The 15,878-nt window shown below is 44.0% G+C and overlaps 1 protein-coding gene across 4 annotated transcripts in view; it reads left to right on the forward strand.

Moving 5' to 3' along the window:
- The window catches only part of LOC138289089 (uncharacterized), a 153,414-nt gene that overhangs the window by 37,924 nt on the left and 99,612 nt on the right, over nt 1-15,878 (forward strand). For all 4 annotated transcript variants that reach the window (XM_069230151.1, XM_069230153.1, XM_069230152.1 and 1 more), the window contains one exon: nt 10,359-10,664. In XM_069230151.1, coding sequence (XP_069086252.1) covers nt 10,359-10,664 — 306 coding nt within the window. The remainder of the gene's footprint in view (nt 1-10,358; nt 10,665-15,878) is intronic.

Raw genomic sequence — 15,878 nt, forward strand, 5'->3', positions numbered from 1 at the left:
GTGCCGCGGGGCCCCTGGGGGCCCCTGCAGTGCCCATGCCAATGGCATGGGCACTGCAGGGGCCCCCGTAAGAGGGCCCCACTGTGTATTTCAGTGTCTGCAATGCAGACACTGAAATACGCGACGGGTGCAAACTGCACCCGTCGCACCCCTGCAACTACGCCGGCTCAATTCTGAGCCGGCGTCCTCGTTGCAGGGGCATTTCCTCTGTGCCGGCGGGCACTCTTTTGGAGAGCGCCCGCCGGCCCAGAGGAAATGTCTGAATGGCCGCCGCGGTCTTTTGACCGCAGTGCGGTCATTTGGCGGCTCCCTCCAGGCGGGCGGCTCCCGCCGCCCGCCGGGCTCAGAATGAGCCCCTAATTATTGCTGTTTTCTATGCAGCATCGTTAAACACTGATAGAAGCATTTCACTTTGGTATATGTATTATTTAAACTACGCTCTCTCAGAAGCAAAAATAACAACAGTTAGGAAACTGCCAAGGCGTGCTGCCCACATTCTGGAGCCCCTGTTCAATCTGGATTTATGTTTTCTTCATCAAGGAAGACTGGTTCCTTTCATCCCCTCACTCTGCTCATGATTGGATGTGGATTGTGAGGTGATGTATCTCATGTACAGGGGAAATCGGAAGAGTTAGGGCGACTATATCAACTTCTAAATGGAATATCAATTGTTATCAATATAGATAAGGCCTACATAGTGATATTAACAACATCAGATGTGGTTAAGATACTGACCTAATCTTTGAATCCCTTCTGACAGCCATGATAAATCTTTAAAAGGATTTTTGGGTACAGATTGTCTCTAGCATGCTTCGTCATATAGAGTATTTCATTCATTATGACAATTAATCTGGATCAACCTCTGTGATGGAACTCTTGATATTTTAAGGATCTTAGATAGGTTAAAATTACCTAGTGTCATATCCCATAAGATGCGTTCCCTTGCTAAGGTTAAAAAAAGAAGACATACATGTGAATGTGGGGAGCAGGTTAAACGACATACTGAATGTACAAGATGATGATACGTGGAGTTGAATAATTACTCCAGCATCATGAGGTCTAAATGTTATGGCTGTTTTATGCCATAAAGGTAATCTACCCAAAAGATCCCTATTGGTTTATATTTAGGAACTCTTTTGTGGTTAAGTTTATAGAATAGGGCACCAAAACATGCACATAATCATGCATGTGTATGCTCCAAACTTGGAAGCCAAGTTGTTCTCCTGGATGTGCTTCTTATTGCCTCACCGGGCATGGAGAAGTGCCATACTTGTAGTTACACTTTTGACAAACAATACAGATGTTGGGCACATCTACTCCTTTCCTCACACTTGATGTACATGTCTGGCATCCTGCTAGCTCTCCACTGGCATGATGGGTTTTTCCTAAATACCTTTTCAAGAAGTTACAGTCTGGCTCCCTGCCCAACCCATAGCCACCATCCTACGATGTGGTAGTCAACCAAGAAGATGGTAATAAGGCTCCTTTTGAGGTTACAGAGTTGCCCTAAATTTATGGTTCAGGGCTGACAAGTGTGGCATGCAGCACTTTTGGGATTGCAGATTTTCACTTGGAGACTCCACTGCACTGCTGAGTAGCTCTTAACATGGTATACAAGATATGTTTGCTTCATGATCCTATTCTATTAATGGTAAAGCATAAATAGGAATATGACTATGTATCATGTCTTGGTCGTAGCACTCAATGGGTATGCTATATGGGATGTCCTGAACTTGCTCAGATGCGGCCCTATTAAATGGCCACATGTGATAAGAGCAAGTAGAAACCATGAGCCCCAGGCAATAGGTCAAGCCTCCCATTAAAGGGAGACATATCAGGCAGCAGCCAACTAAGAGAAACATTCTTAAGCAACTAAAATGTATAAGAAGCCCAATGTATCCGTTGAACAAGATTGCATAGATATTTGCCATATGCCTGCTTGCATTTCTATTGCCTCTGCAAGCTGAAGAAATGTTCCTTCTTCAGTGGAAGAAAGAAAGTTATATCAATTTTTTAGCTTAGATATCATGATGTGTGTGAGCAGGTGTGTGAGCAGGTGGTCATAGTGGTATGGAGAGTATTAGGCCAATAAGAATTTGTGCAATTACATCACTGAATGTTTGTTATCTTGAGGATCTTAAAATATACACAAGCAATACGAATTTTGATGATTACATTGTGAATAGCCTGTAAATGGATTATCTGTTGTTTTTAATTGCTTGAAATACGTTTTGATTGTTGTCTATCCCATTCAAATTAATGTGTCCATTGAAAATATGCTAATCAGACCCAAGCATGCATGTAAAATAAATGCAGCCTTGAACCACTCAAAAGAACCTACCTTAACATCGTTACAATGTCCCATGTTTATAAGGTCAAATAAGTAAAATGTTGAGAACATGAATAACACAGTTCACTTGGTGCTTGGTACATCTATTAGCAATACCTGCAACCAGAATGCCACAGCAATAGATAGATTTTGTTTGTTAATGAATGCTCTGAATGTAAAGTCAGAGAGCAAAAGACACAAGTTATTAAGGCATGTAGCATTGAGTGAAAGCTGCTATAGAGTAATTACTCAGCAAATATTAGTGCTAACATCTTCGCTGCCCTGACCATCACTGGCAGCGGTAGTGGGCATTGTCCTCCCATTCATAGAGGAGGAGCACTCTGAGTGGTTCAGGACTAAGGGCCTTCTTATGAGGCTGGTGGTCCTGGGACTGCCAGCCTTGCGGTGGCAGTCAGACCACCACAACTGTGGGGGTCTGACCACCACATTACAAACCTAGAAAGCCGACCCGTGAGGAGACCACTGTTCCAGCCATCAGCATTGTTCCCGACGGGGTGACAGCAATCACGGTTCGAACCAGCCAGGGTGGCACTGAACTCAGCACCGCCCGACTGATTTCAACCCCACTTTCCACCAACCTTTTGATGGTGGTACCCCGCAATGAAAAGGCCGGTAGGAAGCCAGGGCCGGTGGCCACAGGGGGGGCCCTGCACTGCTAATGTCCATGGCATGGACGGTGCAGGGGCCTGGCTGTCCAGTCCCATTGGAATGCTCACTGTCTGCATTGCTAGGATATTGGCCCCGGCTCCCTTAAAGGAGCCAAGGCCAATATCCTAGCACTGTTCCCGCCGGGCTGCCCGTATTACAGTGTCCCTGCCGGTCAGCCCAGCGAGAACATTGTAATACACTCAGGGGGGACGCTAGGGGTTTGATGGTGGAGTCCTCCCCACCTCTGTGGCAGTCTGCTTTTAGTCATAATGAGGCCCTAAGAGCTGTAGGTTGCTCAAAGTAAATCAGCCCAAACTATTTGTGTAGAGGGAAGAAGGGGTGATGGAGTAGGTACTGCTGAACATATGCTGGTCAAGATTTCACTCACCTTCAAGGTTCAGGCCAGTGCATTGATGTCAGGACAAGTGTTTGTTGCCTGTAATAGCAGCTCTGCATAAGTCTGCCACAGGGGCACAATTGTTATGGCCCCTGGGGGAGTTAGCTGAGCTTCATACAAGTGAATGAGAAGGGGCAGGGCTGTTTTAATAGTGTGAATGTGGAAGTGGGTGGGGCTGATAGGTTGATTTGGCAGATAAATCTGTCAGCTAGTTCTGGCCCTGGAATGCTGGCCTCAAGCAGTGGAGAACATATGTAGCCTGCAGTAATATGCTAAACAGGAGCTTCTAAGGGAATGCTCCTCTCTTCTGTTTTTAAATGCTAAACTTTGAGTTGGCATTGATTGATTATAGGCTTGAAATGCATGACTTTTGCAACAGCAGAAGCTTTGTAGCCTCTCACACCGCTCCGTCTCACTGCCTCTGGCAGTGCAAGAAGGCTTGGGTGGTGTTACCATTAGCATAGCTGCTGGGCCCATGCCTCCCTTCATTGCATGAGTTAAAAGCTTTCAACAGTTGTCAGGTGCTTGGGGAATGGAACTTCATATTTTGTTCTGCAAATATCAATTTATAAAAGACAACTACTGGTGTCACAAGCTATATATGTTGATATCTATTTCCTGCAGGTTTAAATTGCTGCTGTGTTAATTTTCATGTCACCAAAATCAACCCTCCCACCCCTGCTCCCACTTTTAGATTCCACTGCTCACCACTGCTGAACACTAAGCATAATACCTGTCCCATGCATGTCATTAAATTGGTGGTGAGCAGCTTCCCACCCTAAAATGTGACAGGAATATCTCCAAATATTCCAAAAATTGTAGATCCCAGCATAGTCAGTGAGATTCCAATGTGAGGCTAGGAATCATTTCTTTCAGTACTGGGCCTAAGTCAGTTATTATTATGACAAGCAAGTACTTCAAGTTTTTATGGATTACAAGAGAGTATGTTTTGTACGTGTACAAAAGACCGATGCAGTGCTGGGGTTGTTGCTCACCCGGCAGAATCACAATTTTAGTGCCAGCATGCCTTCACTTGTGTCATCATTGTGCAGGCAATCTTCTCTGGGGAGATGATTCATGCAGAGTTGCTGAGGAGTTTGAAAAGCCCTTCAGTGTATCCTTTTGCTACATTGTTTTTGAAAAGCCAGCCCTCAGACAGGAAGGCCATCGTTGCCATGGGTAGGTCCTGTTCCGGCTTGGACTCAACATATGGGAGACAGGTGCCTTTTTCTTTTCACGTTAGGCCATAAGGTACCAGCTTCACAGGGCGGACTGGCCTTTTTTTGCTTCAGGCTAATAAGAAGTGATGGTTTTAGCCAAACTACTGGTCCTCTTGGCACAAAGTATGATTTGCTCTTGAATTCAGATCAGAAAACAGAGGCTTCAAACTCTAAGGGCTGCTTTGCTTCTTTACTCAGGTAAATACAGTTCTAGTTTCGTTTCTAATCCACCTCCAATTTTATTTAATTTGGCCATGGACTATCAGCTTAATGGGCAACTTCTAAAATGGTCAAAAGTCACCAGTATCTTGACTAATCATTCACTTCTCGTTTCTCATTATGACAGAAAGGTCTAGCGTCTATTCAAAGTGTTATATTCTCTCATGACCTCCGACCAAACAACTTCTGCTTCTTCATTCTTCTGTCGAGAAGGCACCCGGCTTAGTGCCAAATGGCCTTTCCTTTGTAACTTAAGAAATCAAATATGTACAGTTATGGATCACTGTGATTAAATCACCTGTTTGGAATTTTTGAAGAATCTGGGCTGGAGAGGTAAACAGGGTTTTGTAAGGTATTCCATTGCTCACTCCTTATAAAATGGTCCAAGTAATAGGGTTATGCTTTAGGAAAAAGTTTCATGTTACGCTTGTTATACATTTACACAATAGTACAGTCAAAGGTATTTGGACATTCAAACAAAGTTTGCTTAACACAGATTTTTTGCAATATTTATTAAAATATATGAAATAAAACTGGCTGAGTGATGAGACCCTACTACTGTTAAAAATCGTACTCCAGAGAGAAAAAATGTGTATAATTATCAAAGAGGTCAAAACAGGGCAAAAGAGTAGCTATAGAAACAGCAATGCAGAATCACCTCTGTTATTGCTGATCTTGAATTCAAATGGTAGTTCTGGTTGCTGAGCCGGGGGAAATGAGGCAAAGCCTCAAGGTTTGATGGTCGCAAGCAGCCAAAATGAGGTGCCGCAAGTGAAACAGCGCAGGGCCTGAGAAGACAAACCAGGCTACATAAAATTTTATCCACTGTTGTCAAACTGTGTCGAGAGTCGAAATGTACTTTGTGCAGCTCCCATTAGATATGTGGACTTCAGCTACTGAAGATGTTTATTGGTGATTCAAGCAGTGAGGGAAACTCTGCCATGGAAATTCTGTCACTTCCTCAAACTCACACGGACCAACCACACAACACTCCTCACTCTCCTGCATGCTCCTCAAAACTCTCTCATTCACCAAACACACCACGTAGCTCTGAGACCTGCTGCACAACCACTCATCAGACCCACTGGTCTTCACAGAAAGCTGACTGAAACCTGCCTCCGCCTCCAAAATCCTTACAGTCATCCCTCCCAGATACAATATTGCCGGGCAGGAGCAACAGCACAAGCCTAGAGGAGGAATCACCATTATCTTCAAGGACGCCCTCAGCAGCACCACTTCCACAGACACATCCACCAGCAACATGGAACACCTGATGTTCAACCTTCACATCACAGCCACCTACACCCTGCATGGTACCCTCATCTACAGACCACTACGACCAGGCACCAACTTTACCAACACTATTTTGGACTTCATTGCTCCTCTCAACCTCAACTCCATCACCTCCATCCTTCTCTGAGACCTCATCTTCCACCTGAAAGACTGCAGCAACACAAACTCAAAAACATTGCTAGAAGACCTCAGAAGCTTTGCCCTCACAAAATACATATATTAATTGACACACTCCGTTGGTCACCTCCTGGCTCCTTGTCATGTTTAGTATTCCTGTCCTTCACCATCACAGACTGAACACCAACATATTTGCCTGGCAAAGTTGGAAAAACATCCAAGGGGATGACAGGACTACTACTTTCACCACCGATTGATCCAGACACAACAGCAGCCACCATGAATCCATCAATATCTTCAACAACTGGATCACTGCCTGCATTCACACCCTCCTCCCCTCAGGAACAGCAAAACCACTAGACCCAGACCTCATTCCAGTTGGTATACCGACAAAACGCCACTGCAAACAACTGAAGTGTAGATTGAGAACAAGCCAAGGCATCACAGACAAAATCACCATCAAATCTGCCCTGGAGCGCTGCCGCCAACAGATCCAGAACACTGAATATGCTGCTCGAACAGCAGCTAATAGATGTTTGCCATTGTGAAAGACTTTAACTCACCAGCTGGTGCCTCCAACTGCATCATCCCCTCATAGGATGTATGCAGCAAGCTCTCTTCTTTTTCAGCAGCAAGATAAACTCCATGTACAAAACATTTGACCCTCAACTGGACTTAGAAAACAACACCACACAAATCCCCATCTTGACCAGGGAATTCAACCATGAACACATGGCCCACCATAACCTCAGATGAAACCACCACCATGTTGACCATCCACTCTGGCGCCCCACAGGACCCCTGACCCCACCACACATACACCTACAAATATAACCCCATCAGAGAAGCATTCACATCCACTCTGAATGCCTCCATCTTGTCAGCTACCTTTTCGGACACCTGGAAACATGCCACTGTCCCTCCCCTGCTCAAAAAGCCCATTGTGAAGCCATATACGCTTAACAACTACAGACTGATCTCCCTGCTATCATACTTAGCCAAAGTCCTTGAGAAACTTATCAAAAGATACCTCACCAACCATCTCCGCGAACACTAACTTCTCAGCGTCACACAGTCTGGCTTCAGACCGAACCACAGCACACAGACAACCCTAATTGCTTTCACAGAAGACATCTGCATAATCTTTGGCAGATGATACACAACAGCCCTCATCCTGCTGGACCTCTCCACACCATTCAACACGGTCTTTCGTCTCAGCCTCTGTCTCCTCTTACCTGAGATTGGAATCCAAGGGCCCATCTCCCAATGGATTCATTCCTTCCTAACTGGCAGGACATAGGCAGTCACCCTGGCCCCCTACGGTTTGAATGCCCACAACCTCACCTCAGGAGTATCCCAGAGATACTCACTCAGCCTGATCATCTGCAACACATACATGATCCTCTAGCTAGCGTCACTGCACCCGCACACCCACAACATTAACATCCTTACCTACAATGATGACACTCAAATCATACTTTCCCTCTTGTTCAAGACCCCCAATACCTGACACAAGTTAATCACCTGCATGACCAAATTCACTGAGTGGATGAAGATCATCTTTCTCAAACTCAACACAGACAAGACAGAAGTTGTGATATTATGAAAGAACAGATCACTGAAGGATTCCACCAGGTGGCCAGGTGAACTAGGACCCAAACCAACTCCTAGCACCCATGACAAAATGTTCAAACCACCATTGGCAGCAGTCTCAACATGACCACCCATGTCAACACTGTTGCAGCTTTCTGCTTCTCCACCCTGAAGAGGGTGAGAAGAATCTTCAAATGGCTATTCAACAGCACCTACACTACCATCACCCAGACCCTCATCACTAGCAGGTAGGACTACGGAAACCCCCTCTACACCCAGATCAGCAAACAACTTACCAGAGAACTGTAAACCATCCAGAACTCGGAGGCCGGAATCACCTTCTATCTCCTAAGCAGTACACACACTGCATGCACCTAAAGAAGCTCCACTACCTCCATACACTAAAGCGTGCACAGTTCACATTTCCTCGCCCACACCGTCAAAGCAGTACACAACATTAGCCCAGCCTATCTCAATAGCCACATCTCCTTTCACAATACAGACAGACATATCAATTTTAGAGGACTCCTATTTGCACACATTCAACACATACAAAGAACTTGATCTTGCTGTCAGGCCTTTTCCTACATTGCTCCGAAAGCATGGAGTGACCTACTGCTTCAAATCAGAGCCTCATCCTAGATTGTTGAGTTTGGCAAGAAGTTGAAGACCAGGCTCTTTGATAAACACCTCCCACCCTATTCGAGGCCAGACTCACAGATGATCTGCAGGGGTGTTGTTACCCCCACACACTTTAGCAGCTACAGCGGGGCAGGGTTTTTGATGGACCTCTTCTGTCTGCAACTCGGCAGACAGAGGCTCCTAATAAGCATAAAATGATAGGAGGATGAGTGAGTGGGTGCACTGATGTATGAGTGAAGTGGTGGCTTGATGGGTGAGTGAAAGTGTGGATGACAGATGCATGGATGAATGAGTGTAAGAATGGGTGAAAGGATGGATGACTGAAAGGGGGGACAGATTAATGGATGAGTGAAAGGGTCAGTGGATGGAGGAGAGAAAGCATGGATGGTAGGTGCATGAATGAATGAGTGAACGGTTGGATGTAAGGATGGATGTGTGAAAGGGAGGAAGGATGAATGGATGGATGAATAAAAGGTGGATGAATGGATGATGAGAAAAAGGATGGAAGGATGGATGAGTGAATGAAAAGACGGATAGATAAGTGAAAGGGAGAGTAGATGGACGGCTGGATGAAAAGGTGGACCGATAGATTAGTGAAAGGGTGAGTGGATGGATTGATAAGTGGATGGATGAAGTGAAAAGTTGGATGGATGGATGATTGAAAGGGTGAATGGATAGATGATGGAAATGAGGAGGAGATTGATGGCTGGGTGAAAGGGAGGATGGATGGAGAAGGTAAAGGGTGAATGGATGGATAGATGAGTGAAAGGGTGGTTGGATGACCAAAGGGAATGGTGACAGGCTGAATGTTGGATGAAAGACTGAATGGATGTCAGGATGTATAGGTGAAATGGTGGATATATGCGAGTGGATGGAAGGATGAATGGATAGATGCTTGGATAGAAGAGACAAGCGTGCTCTTTTGGGGAGGGTCTCAATGACTTCCTTTGCTTGCTTGGTGCCACAGCAGCTTTGTTTCAAAGTGGGGGGGATTTTAATTTTCTAGCTACTCCTTTGCTCCTCCGTTTCTGGATATCGTCCCAGGTTATCAGACACTTTGCAAATAAACATAACATAACAATTATATGTTATGTTTTCAAGAGAGATTGGCTGCAGAACCCTGTGGGCCTTGCCACAAAATGGTCTGAGTAGGTGACAGGAAAAAACCTGCATTATTTTTGCCATAAAGGATGCACTATCGTGTGATAACGTGGCAGACACGATCCACAGTACCCGGGCTACGGTGAGAGGTAGAAAGGTTGACCATTTTAACCACAGTGTACTTATCTTAGGGGCTATTTAGCAATCCTCAGAAAAAATAGCGTTGAGTCACTCCAAAGGTCCAGGATCCGGGTGTTCAATAAAAACTGATGGGATCATGCGGAGCAGTAGGTATTCTTCACAAAAGGTCATTGAGATGATAACTGAAAGGGGGCGCAGAGAAATAATGTTGGGGTGGTGTAGCGGATTATGGAATGAAAGATAAAAGAATGGAAACGAGCCTAGAGAGGACAATGCATAGGCATGAAGGGAAGAATGACAAAATGAAAGAAGCAAGGAAGGGTGCAAGAAAGGAGGTGGGGAATGAAAAACTGGGTAGAAAGAAACAAAGAAAGGAAGAAAGAACGAACGAAAAAACAACGAAATAAAGAAAGAAGTGCTTTTGGAAGGGGAAGAGCAGTTAAGGGATGCATTTAGTGAAATCTTTTTCGTAATGTTTAAACTTTTAAAACTATTGTTTTTGCAATTTTGTAATTGTTTTAAATATGTAAGGAAAAAATCGCCTGGTTCAAAAAATCAATACGGTCTGATGGGAGGGTGACCCTGTGGCTCATAAAAGTGGAGTTTAATTTACACCTCTGTGCTACGTTCTTTTCAGGCATCGTGCAGGACCCCACAGATACCCACTCTCCTAATCTCTCGCATCAGTCTGAAACTTCACATTTACCTCAGGATGGCAACGCAGCGGCAGAGGAGACAAATAAAGATTCAAACGACTTAAATGAGATTTTTACTGGAGAAGATGAACTTTTGAACCTTAAGGAGGCAACCGAGAGCCCGGCTCTTGAGAACTCTGTTCAGGAAGTCGACGTGACCACTCTCCTCCTGGACCACACCAAGTCCCAGGACAATCTTCTCGGAGGGATGGAAATCGACAGCTTCTCAGAAGACCCCGACTCAACAGGTATGATCAAACAATTTATCTTTCGATAAAGAAGCATGAGGAAAAAACGGGAAAGGTGTGGCCAATGCATTTGTGCACATGGTGACTAGCCTACATTGCTGGCCTATAGCATGGACGAGATGAGTTCATGACAGGGCGCCAACTTTCAGAGGGACAAAACAGTCTCTCTATGAATGGTTTTAAAGAAAACCAGGTTAACCACTGTTTCTGAAGGCTGCTGGCACCCCTGTCTACATGTTGTGTGTTTTTCTTTGCTTGGCTTTCTAACTGGACCTTCTCATCAGGGGCACAACAGTCATTGGGTTTAAAGGGTTTTAGCCCACAACCTCTTCACCTCCCTTCGGCCTCAGTAAACCAGACTGCCAGTCTGAAAGTTAGCCTCCCATAAAGTATTCCTCAGGCTCTCCGAAGCCCATTAAAACTGTAGGAGCCTTTCTTTTTTTGTCATTGCTTTCTGTGCCACCCCACTGATTAGTCTCCTTGCAAGGTAACCATATGAAAGAGAGAGCAGGTTAGATGAAGACAGCAGGGGTGCCCTGTATGTTCAGAGTACAAAGAGAGGCATATAAACTCTCATCAGATTAAAAATGCAATTGTGTCTTTGAAAGTGAAAAAGAGGCTTATAAAACAAAACGTGAAATGGTGAATTCTGGCATCAAAGTCTATTCTTCCAATTAGTGCAGATGATATTGTGGGCTAGTTTTAGGTCTACTGCAACGGTCTATGTTCAGCCTGCCAGGAACGGATATTAATCCCAGAATGGGCATTTTAACTTTTGTACCCCGAGATAGGTCATGTAGGTAGCACACAGTTCATGGAAATTTGCTATCTGAGTACTAGAAAATGAAAATTTCTGCAACAGCATGTGCTGCATCAAACCCAAGCTATAATATATTTGTAATGTAAAAAAATATAAAACCTAAGATTGCAGAACAGTCTACAACAGCCAGATACAATAGCTCAGCGGGCTAATGTATCCTCTCCAGGGATCTGTGTTTAATGGTACAAACATGGGGTCAAACCCTGGTGAAAGCACTCAACCTTTCAGTGTTTCGAGTTCTACGGAATGAGTACTATTGACTTGGGAAACAAGTAACATCTGTTGTTTCTCAATAATACCAATGGACGTACTTAGCGTGACTGGGCAACCTACTAATATGCCTGTTAGGTATATGTGAATGCTCCAGTACTTAAAGGGAAGCTTCCCCCAAAAATAAGTGATATGTCCCATCCCATCATCTCTTGCTCTACATGTGAGTTGTTTTTATACACAATTGTTAATTAACTACACACGGAATTGTGTCTGTTCTCACGCTTTCCTGTATACCACATGCTTATGCACACCAGCATTGCCACATCATGCTTTCATCATCTCATTCAAACCTCACACACCTATAGTCCAAACTTAACCAAAACATCCTTTTGGAACTTATTCAACATAAAGAATTGGTGCGAAGGCAACCATTACTGAGTGCCTCACTTATGCACATAGGAATGGTTCGATTGATTGAAGTCCATTCCAAACCTTAGGGTTCTGAAAACAAAAAGACTGTCCTCAACTGCAAGCTTTATTTACCATGGGAGTAGATTTTAGGTTACATCAGAGAGTTTTGACCTGATTCTGTTGTCCAAAGAGAGCCAGTGAAGCTTACAGCCATCTCATGATCATATTTTTGTAGTTTACAGACTAATTTTACTACATAATTCTGGATATTCTGGAATCTAGCAGTTTGGGATGCCAGCGATCGTACATACAGGCGATTAAAGTATCCAACTTCGCTATATTGCAAGAGCATTCTACAGTAGCACAGGAATCACTCGAGAGGAATGGTAGAGTGGTCCTCTGCTCAATGCCTTTAGTAACCCAAAACAGAGATGGGCAAAGGATAGATTCTCATAAAGAACCACACTCAGTGAATATACCTTTGCCAAAGGGTTTGTGGGTCATAAATAGATGAAGGCAGTAAACAGTTGCTTCAGTTTTCGTTACCTGAGAGTAAGAGCTCTAGCTTGTGATTGTGAAATCTTAGGGATTTGGGGTTCATCCACTGCAGGAGAGTGTTCAGACAATCATGCAAGTTGGGTCAGAGAGCCAATGAATTTTGGTTCAGCAGGGGCTTGAGGTGTTGCATTCATATATGGAAATGTTTAGCATCCAAATTAGTGGATAATGGGTGCAGATTTTCTACTCTTCATGATCCTTTCACCTTAAAAAAATCTCCTACTGAATTACCTTTCATATCCCATGTGTAAAGACATAAATGAACATTTAAAATAGTTACATTGTAGATGAGCAATTCTTCATGCACCCTAGCAGATATTTTCACAGCTACTACAAGTATGTTATATACTGCACTGTCAGTATTCACAGGTATGTTGAAAGTATGGATATCTACTCTGTAATCTGTGGGAACCGTGTTTACTCACAACTTGTGCTCGGTTTCTGTGTTTCGTGTTGTTTTATATCCCATATCGTTTCAATCGGGAACTGCATTAAAGAGTGCATAAGCATAACAAAATAAATCAAGAATATTTGATGTGAACTGGAATTTAGGATTATGGTTTAGTATTAGAGTGTAGAGTTTCTGCATTTGATGTATTTGAGAGTTTGGACATGAGGCACCTTACCCACTACATCAAGACAATTATTTATGTACTAACATCCCATCTTACCAATAAAATAAAAGTATTTTACAATGACAGATAGTGTATGAATAGAAAATGACTAAAGAAATGTGCTTAAACTACACCATCTGCCATAAATGATCAAAGAAACCATTAAGCGTGGGTTTTAGGGTTGGAGGTGGCAGAGGGAGGCCAGTTATCCCAAATATCTTGAAAAAATGTTTAAGCCTTATTCAACTACCCGCACAGTGTTTATAAATCAGTTGGCTAATGATTGTCCCAGAAACTGAAGCACAAAATTCTGCATCTTGATGAATAATAAAATCAAACATTTATCAGTGAAGAAGACCCTAAGAGTAGTTGTGACGCCAGCTTTGATGATGGCTCCGCCTCCATGTTCAAAATCCCAGCACCCCTCAAAATATGGGTCTAGTTGAGCCTAGCACCTCAACTTCCTCTCCCCCTTCATTTTTTCCAACACACCAACAATTTAAGACAGTAGGAGGGTGAGGGCGCTAAATTTGTTTTGCCTAGGGAGCTGTCTGAGAAAAAGCCAGCTCTGTTTGCACAGGAACTCACTTTTTGTTACAATGACTTATTTTTCATCTTCTGTTTTAAGTGAAAAGTAAGAGAGATGAAGGTGGTAAAGTAAGGAAAAAAGGATGAAGTAGAAAGATATGAAAAAAGTTACAATAGGAGAAAGTAGGGATAGAAAAAATAATCAAGGAGAGCTGTAATCAACATTGTATTATGTAACTCAGTATTTATCATAAAGGGGCTGTGAGAAATTGGGTTCCTGGATGAGCGGGGGTGAAACCCTTCTCAAGCACCAATCACAGTTTTTCTCAGGGTGAAGTCATAAGCAAACCATAAATTAACCTGTGCTCAACCCTCAGTTAGCTTCGCACAGAGCAGTGAGTCTTAACTCAGAGGCAACGTGTCAAGTACTTGTACAACACTTTAAACAGCAATACAGTGAAAACATACCACAAAAGGATCCCACAACAGTTTAAGAAACAAATGAGTAATTTCTAATATATAAAAACAATACCAAAATGACAAAGAATCAATCCGTAGAACTAGAGACATTCAATATAATTGTGTTTAGTAAAATAGCATGAAAGGCATCAAGCACCAACTGTAGATCTTTGATCACACCAGACTTGGACAAAAACTCAAATGGCCACGGTGGATCGCCGGCCGGCTACAGGGGCCCAGTTAGGCCCGCTGAACAAAGTACCTGTTATTTGGGTTTGTAGAGTATTGCAAGGGTCCGTTTCAAAGAGGCATCGCACAGCCGAAGCGATGCGTTGGTTCCAAGATGCAGCAAGGCTGTAGTATGAGGTCCTGAGGGTCTACCCGACGAGGGCTTGTGATGCAAAGTCTGGCATCAAGGATGCATTGCGCAACTGGGTGGTGCATTTGTTCAGAAGAGTTGTGAGGCTGCGATGCAAAGTCTGGCGTAGTTGTTGAGGCTACTGTTGACAAAGGATGCAGGACCTGCACCAAGGATGCATCACACAGTGGTGGTTTCAATGTGGTGACAGGGCTGCGATGTGACGAGGGTCTTTGCTGTGGTTCTGATCCACTCAGTAGTGATGATGAGTTGGTCCAGCTTGGGATTGTGCCATGCACCAGAGGAGATGTATTGGTTCTGTAGGATCCACAGAGACTGGCAGAGCACCTTAGGCCCACTTCCAAGGGTACAAGTCTGGAGTGGCACCACATGGCAGGGTAGACTCACAGATGGCAGAGTCCAGGTGCAGGTGCAAGGTTGTTGGAAGCCTGTTGTGGCCCTGTGGCTTCAGATCAGGAGGCCAGCCAACTAGCACTTGGAGTCACTGTTTGGTTCTGATTACCTGTTCCCATGTGGAAAATACAGCTCATTAAATGCAATAAGGTAACTCCAATGTTATCCTGGGGGAGAGGTAGGCCTAGCAGTGGTGAAAAATGAATATAAGAGTTTTTCACTACAAGGACATGCAAAACGCAAAATTACATGTGGTCTGTCCAAGGACTAACCTAAAGGTGACTTATATCTATTAAAAATGAAAGTTTGGGCCTGAAAAAAGGTTAATTGTGCCAGATCAAATTGGCAGTGTAAAACTGCACTCACAGGCTTTAATGGCAGGCCTTTGTTTAAAGGGCCACTGCAGAGGGTGACACAACCAGTGCTGCAGGTGCCCTAGTAGCTTTTAATTTACAGTCCCTGGTCATAGGTAGTAAAACAAAAGGATGATGGACGGAGTGCTGAACAATGCAAACACTCACTACCAGTCACAGATCTGGGTTTAATCCATTGTTCTTTTGCTCACCATGCCACCTCAGTTTAGACCCAGCCATATGCAAATTAGTCTTGACCCTGTTCCTCATGGGAACAGTCCAGCCCGAACTGCCAAGCCAGGTCCTCCCTGGACCGGAAACAAGCGTCCTGGGCCCGGTTTCAGGGTTTCACCGTTCACCAGCCAGGCTAGCTTGTATCCAGTGGCACAGTGAGCAAGGGACCCACATCTGGGCATACCCTTCCCACTTAGGGCAACTTTAGCAAAACAAAAGGATGATGGACGGAGTGCTGAACAATGCAAACAC

This window comes from Pleurodeles waltl, chromosome 1_1 (genome assembly GCF_031143425.1).
Source record: "Pleurodeles waltl isolate 20211129_DDA chromosome 1_1, aPleWal1.hap1.20221129, whole genome shotgun sequence".
NCBI classification, from domain to species: Eukaryota; Metazoa; Chordata; class Amphibia; order Caudata; family Salamandridae; genus Pleurodeles; species Pleurodeles waltl.